This window comes from Orycteropus afer, unplaced genomic scaffold (genome assembly GCF_000298275.1).
Source record: "Orycteropus afer afer isolate SDZICR_OR568_19922 unplaced genomic scaffold, OryAfe1.0 scaffold00233, whole genome shotgun sequence".
NCBI classification, from domain to species: domain Eukaryota; kingdom Metazoa; phylum Chordata; class Mammalia; order Tubulidentata; family Orycteropodidae; genus Orycteropus; species Orycteropus afer.
In genome coordinates, this window is record NW_006921820.1 from 3,326,481 (window position 1) to 3,333,136 (window position 6,656).

At 49.3% G+C, this 6,656-nt stretch overlaps 1 protein-coding gene across 1 annotated transcript; it reads left to right on the forward strand.

Moving 5' to 3' along the window:
- Positions 1-1,862: 1,862 nt before the first annotated feature.
- LOC103203878 (cytochrome P450 1A1) lies at positions 1,863-4,421 on the forward strand. The gene is made up of 6 exons (XM_007948960.1): positions 1,863-2,693; positions 3,221-3,347; positions 3,436-3,525; positions 3,619-3,742; positions 3,890-3,976; positions 4,136-4,421. Exons 1-6 carry the CDS (start codon positions 1,863-1,865, stop codon positions 4,419-4,421), a joined length of 1,545 nt encoding a protein of 514 aa, XP_007947151.1.
- Positions 4,422-6,656: the final 2,235 nt, after the last annotated feature.

Consider the following 6,656-nt stretch of genomic DNA (forward strand, 5'->3'; position numbering starts at 1 on the left):
TCCAGGAAGCCTCCCTAGACTATGAACATGGCTATAGTACTTGTGGTAGGAACCATACAGTCCCCATGTAGTGGGACCCTTGTCTCAGGTGGTTTCTGTGAGGGAACCTTATCAAACTATAAGGTTCTCCAGGGCAAATCTGCATCTTCTCTTCTCTGGGATCCAGGTAGGGTGATCTTGTGCTAAGTTCTCTCTTAGGTGATATGACTGGAGCTCAGAAAGGTAAAATGCCAGTCTAAGGATATTCCTTGGAGCTTGGAGCACTGGCTCTCCTGACCTCCAGTCCAGGACACTAGGCAAATGCTCAGTCAGAGCCCAATGCCAAGAGAGTGGTCTATGCACACCTTCTCTACAGATTGCCCTAGACTAAGCCTGGAAAGAAAGGTCTCAGCCCCTGTTAAGTGTAGATCCATTCCTGATTTCCCTAGTTCCAGTCTGGACTTTTCTTGTAGCCTGGTCAGTGGGAATCTTCCATTTAGTCTCTGTTCTCTGGTGACTAGGAGCTCTGGTAGCATAGTGGCTAAAGCACTTGACTGCTAACCAGAAGGCTGGCAGTTCAAACCCACCAGCCACTCCTCGGAAGGAAAGTTGGGCAATCCTACTTCCGTAGTGACACTGCCTCGGAAACCCAAGGAGGGGTCGCTATGAGTCGGGGCCGACTCAACGGCATATAACAACAACAACAACAACAACTCTAGTGACTGGCTTGTAGAGGAAGCCTTGACCATTCATTCGTTGAGAATCAAGCACAACAAAAACCCTGCCTTGGACTTCTGTGACCAGGAGCCTGGATCTGGCTTGTTGCTGTTGTGGACCTGACTCATAGCGACCCCTCCTTGGGTATTCTCAGCTATATTCAAACTGTGGGTCATTTGAGCTTAGAGAGCCTCATATGCCTGAGGCTGAGAGAAGTGTGGCTTGGGGAGTGGCCTTCCTTGTACCCTATCCCCTCCTCACTCTGTCCCAGGGTCTTGTGGGATTTTCTGGAGACTGGGATTGAGCAGTAGAGAACTGAGGTTTCTAGGGTGGTTCCTCCATCGATCTGACTACTCTTCAAAGATGGTACCTGTGACAGGAGCTAGAATCTTCCCAGGGAACTTTTTCAAAGAGCTCTAAGCCCTAGTCCTGGCTCTGTCACTGACTGACAGGTGACTCTAGGCAAGCTGGTGCCTCCTCTGGAGGTCAGTTTCCCCAAATGTGAAATGAATGAAGTTAATGGAGCTGATGATCTCTAATTCTTCTGATAGCAGTGTTTTCCCAAGTCATGGGTAGTACTTAAGGGAATTTTTGGTGATACATATTGATGTGTTTATTTTAATATGTATTAGGAAAAATACAAGCTCATACTTCCACACAGATGTTACTGTTTTGGGTGATGCTAAGTGGGTGGATTTAAAGTTGATTTTACAGAAAGCATTGAAGTGATAGTATGAGTGTTATATGGAAATCACACTGACATTTGGAAAATGTTGTTTTAGACTGGTGCAGCAGTTAAGAGAGGTGTTCTGGAATTGGGCAACTTGGGCTGGGAGCCTAGAGACAACACTTTTTGGCACCACTAACTTTGGGTAAGTTAACCTCTCTGAGCCTCATTGCAGCCTACCTCACAGGCTTGTGGACAGGACTGATAGAAGCAATGACTGATATTCCTGGCATCCAGTCAGAACTAAACAAACAGCTTCTCCCCACCTCCTCTTCCTCTTTACCCACAGTGGGTAGTTCTGGGTGAGAGGGTTTCCCTTTTCCTTGACCAACATGCTGACACTTTAGGATATTGGCCCATCTCATCCTCCATTCTGATGTATCACTCTTTCCCTCCTGTACTACCTCTTAGAAGCCACCTTGAGATTGTTGAGCTGATCATGCTTCCTGTGTTTGGACTCCCCATCTCAGCAACGGAGCTCCTCCTGGCCTCTGCCATCTTCTGCCTGGTATTCTGGGTGGTCAGGGCCTGGAGGCCATGGGTCCCTAAAGGCCTGAAGAGTCCTCCGGGGCCCTGGGGCTGGCCCCTGATTGGGCATGTGTTGACCTTGGGGAAGAGCCCACACCTGGCACTGACACACCTGAGCCAGAGGTATGGGGACGTGCTGCAGGTGCGCATTGGCTGCACTCCTGTGCTGGTGCTGAGTGGCCTGGACACCATCCGGCAGGCCCTGGTGAGGCAGGGTGATGACTTCAAGGGCCGGCCTGACCTCTACAGCTTCACCCTGATCATTGACGGCCAGAGCATGACCTTCAATCCTGACTCTGGACCAGTGTGGGCTGCACGCCGGCGCCTAGCCCAGAACGCCCTGAAGAGCTTCTCCATGGCCTCAGACCCAACTTCCTCATCCTCCTGCTATCTGGAGGAACATGTAAGCAAGGAGGCTGAGTACCTCATCAACAAGTTCCAAGAGCTGATGGCAGAGGTTGGACATTTTGACCCCTATAGATATATGGTGGTGTCGGTGGCCAACATCATCTCTGCAATGTGCTTTGGCCAGCGCTATGACCATGACCATCAAGAGCTGCTTAGCTTGATCAACTTGAGTAATGACTTTGGGGAGGTGGTTGCCTCAGGAAACCCAGCCGACTTCATCCCCATCCTCCGCTACCTGCCCAACTCCACTCTAAGAGCATTCAAGGAACTGAATGAAAAGTTCTACAATTTCATGCAGAAGATAGTCAAGGAGCACTACAAAACATTTGAAAAGGTACAGACTAGGGAGAAACAGGTGGGCTGTTGGGGGCAGGTAGGTTCATGGGCCAGTAGGTCAGACATAGGAGCAGCATGGGGTTTGACAGGCTCTCAGGGAGCCCTCACCTGGGATTTAGAAGCCAGTAGTGGAGTTGACTCCATCCTTGGCTTGGACATAGGACTTTTTCTTGACAAACCCTTCCACCCATCCATCAGGGGGTAATATTCACTGAATAACTACTCTGTGCAGGGCCCTAGGCTGGCTGTATGGGAACCAGGAAGAGTTAAAGCCTTCATCTCCTAGCTTTAGAGAGAGAAAAGGTTAAAAACATGGCAGGATGGTAACGGTAGCAGGTGATATGTGTCAAGTGCCAGTACTCTGAGGCAGAAGAGAACCTTGGAGAGGCAGAGAGTAGCTGGGATGGCAGTCCTAGAGGGAGGTCACCTCTTCAGCAAAGGTACTAGGGATGATGAGGGACCAGGTCTAGATGGAGAGGTAAGTCTGCATATGGGATCTTGCTCACCTGGACCCCACCTACCCAGGGTCACATCAGGGACATCACAGACAGCCTAATTGAACATTGTCAGGACAAGAAGCTGGATGAGAATGCAAATATCCAACTGTCAGACAAGAAGATCATTAATATTGTCATGGACCTCTTTGGAGCTGGTATGAGCTACCCTATTGTGTCTTTCCTGTACCCAACTTTCCTGACATGCCATCTGCCTAACTTTTCTCTCTGTTCTACCCTGTCCAGGGTTTGACACAGTCACAACTGCCATCTCCTGGAGCCTCATGTACCTAGTGACAAGCCCCAGAGTGCAGAGAAAGATCCAGGAGGAGCTGGGTAGGTGAGGGCTCCCTTCAAAGGGCCCAAGGCAGGGGCCTGGCCAAGGTCTGGGCAGCCCCTTAGCTCCATCTGGTCCTTTGTGTTTTGCAGACACAGTGATTGGCAGGGCACGGCAGCCCCGACTCTCTGATAGGCTCCAGCTCCCCTATCTGGAGGCTTTCATCCTGGAGACCTTCCGACATTCATCTTTCCTCCCCTTCACTATCCCTCACAGGTGAGGCCCTACTGATCCACTGATGTCTAATGTTGTACCTTACCCTAGTCCATGACCTGACTCAGGGCTAGTGTTGGGTCATGGTACGGGAGGCAGGGAGGATATCCTTGTGACCCTGAGACTGACCAAACTTCTTTCCTTCCCCAGTACCACAAGAGACACAAATCTGAGTGGCTTTTATATACCCAAGGGACGTTGTGTATTTGTGAACCAGTGGCAGATAAACCATGACCAGTAAGTTGAGGGGGCTGGCTGGGCCCACCTATTCCCAGGCTTCAAACCCTCCTGTCCCTGGGCCACTTGCTCATTCCCTGCCCTTTGGGACTGGGGGATAAACCCCTTGATGCTTCCTAGTCCCTAAGCTGCCACTTCAACTGCCTCACTCTGTTATAGAAAGGTGTGGGGTGACCCATCTGAGTTCCGGCCTGAAAGATTTCTCACTACTGATGGCACCATCAACAAGGCACTGAGTGAGAGAGTGATTCTCTTTGGCATGGGCAAACGGAAGTGCATTGGGGAGACCATTGCCCGCTTGGAGGTGTTCCTCTTCCTGGCCATCCTGCTGCAGCAAGTGGAGTTTAGTGTGTCACCAGGCATGAAAGTGGACATGACCCCCATCTATGGGCTGACCATAAAGCATGCCCGCTGTGAACACTTTCAGGCACACCTGCGCGCTTAGGGGCCGAGTGCTTGAGGGCTAGACCCTGTTTACCTGGACTGTCTGGGCAACCAGGCCAGGGTGCTGGCCCAGTGGTCTAAGCTTCAGCTGGAAACCCACAGTTAGTGGTTTGGCTGACTTTTGCTGTCTGGATGTGAATGAGCCTGAGGGATTATGCCTACTCCCCACCTTGGACTTTCCCCTTTGCATGCTGATCACAAACAGTGGGCATAGCAGAAGCCACCCAGGAACTGATGGAAACTTCTGAATTGTGCTTGAGTTAGGGAGTGTGGTAGGGTTGGAGGTCATCTGAGAACCTCTGAAGAGTTCTCTGGAAGCCCTTGGGGCCAGCAGCTGGCTAGCTCTCTGGGGGGGACTGACTGACTTTAATAACTGAGCACTATCAAGAGTGAAGACAGCCCAAGATACCAGCACAAAAGTGGGGGCCCCACTTGAAAGAAGGTGGAGCCACCTGATCACACAAGTCTAAGACACTGTACCTGGGAGGATCACCTTCTTCTGCTATCCCTGCAGGCAGGAACAGAGATGCCTCTTGGCCTTGTGGGGCCTCGTGTCCAGGCTCCAGGACCAGGGCGGTAATGAGGAGGAGCAGCGGTTATTTCAGTCACCTTCTACTGGACTCCTTTCTTTATGCCGTGTATAAAAATATCTTTTTTAAATGTTTGTATACACGGACCTTTTATTATTGTTGTAGCCTGCATTGTATTTGCATGTTTGCATTTATTACATTTAAGAGATTAAGAACCAAAAATGTTTTACAAACAGCTACCTGAGCTAAATAAAGATATTATCCAGAAGCCCTACAGGTGGAGAATTTTTGAATCTTCAATGAAGCCATTACTATCTAAATGCCCACCCTGAGACCAATCTTGTGCCAGTTTCACCATGGGGAGGAGGGGTAGAAGAGAGGGTGAAGCCACTGTTCTCCAGCAGCTTGCAGTTTGGTTGGGGTACAAGACTGTCACCTGAGTGCCTTTCTCCCTCTCTAACTTATAGTACATCAATGGAGAATATACTCTGGGCCAGTCACTGGATATATAAAGTGAATAAAGCACAGCCACTGCTTTCAAGAGCCTCTCAAACTGGCTGGGGGAATCTATACATAAACAAATCATTGCAATTCATTATGATCAAAACTCTTCCAGACAGATGTCCATTGGGCCTGGGAAGCCTACGGGAGCACGAGGCCCAGAGCTGGGGTGGGTGCTGGGCAAAGTTACCAGGTCTTGGGGATATCAGAGCTGAGCTTTCCTTGAAGGATTAAGGGCAATCTCACTCAGGTCTCATACATTAAATGCTGAAGTCCAAGGGGGTAGGCTCCAGTCATAGTATTAGGGGGACAGAGAAGTCCTCATATCAGCTCGGAAGTTGTGGTCTGTTCCAGGGTTGCTGCCAGTGGCAGTTTCCAGGTAGAAATTAGGTAAGGAGAAGACGCAGAGGTTTCCAACAGCTAAGGGAGACAAACTTGTCTGTCAATTTGTTATCCTGTGAGACTTGTACATTGCTGTGAGGCTTGAGGCTGTGCCATTGGTGTTTCAGACATCAGTAGAGTTAGTTGCACATGGTGCACAGGTTTCAATGCAGCTTACAGACTAAGACAGACTAGGAAGAAGGAGGAGGCCATCCACTTCTCAAAAATTGGCCAGGGGAAACCTTATGAATAGCAGAGAAACACTGTCTGATACATTACAGGGTTTTCTAGGCTGTAATCCCCCCCTGCCCTCCATTTTATTTATTTATTTATTGTGATTTGGGTGAAAGTTTACAGAGGAATTTGGTTTTCCAATCCATACACATCCTGTTTTGTGACATTTACTGCAATCTCCACACTGTAACAGCGTTCTTCCCACTTCCTCCCTATACCTACCCCTTCCCTTTATTATTTCTTCCCATCCCCTCCCATCTTCCTAGCTCTATCCTTGGGCCAATGCTGTCCTCTTGGTCTTCCATGCTTGACTGTTGTAATGAGTGCATACCCTCGTGATGTTACTGTTCACCTTATTAGTCTCTATTGTTTGGCTGGCAGTTGAGTCATGGGGGTTAGGTTCAGTTCATAGCTTGAAGGGTGTCTAATGGCCATAGTCTCAAGGGTTTCACCAGTCTTCATTAGACCAGTAAGCCTGGTCTTTCTTATGATTTTGAGTTTTGTTCTACATTTTCCCCTACTCTATCTGGGACCTCTTATTGTGATCCTTTTAGAGTGGTCAGCAGCGGAAGCCAGGCTCCATTTAGTTC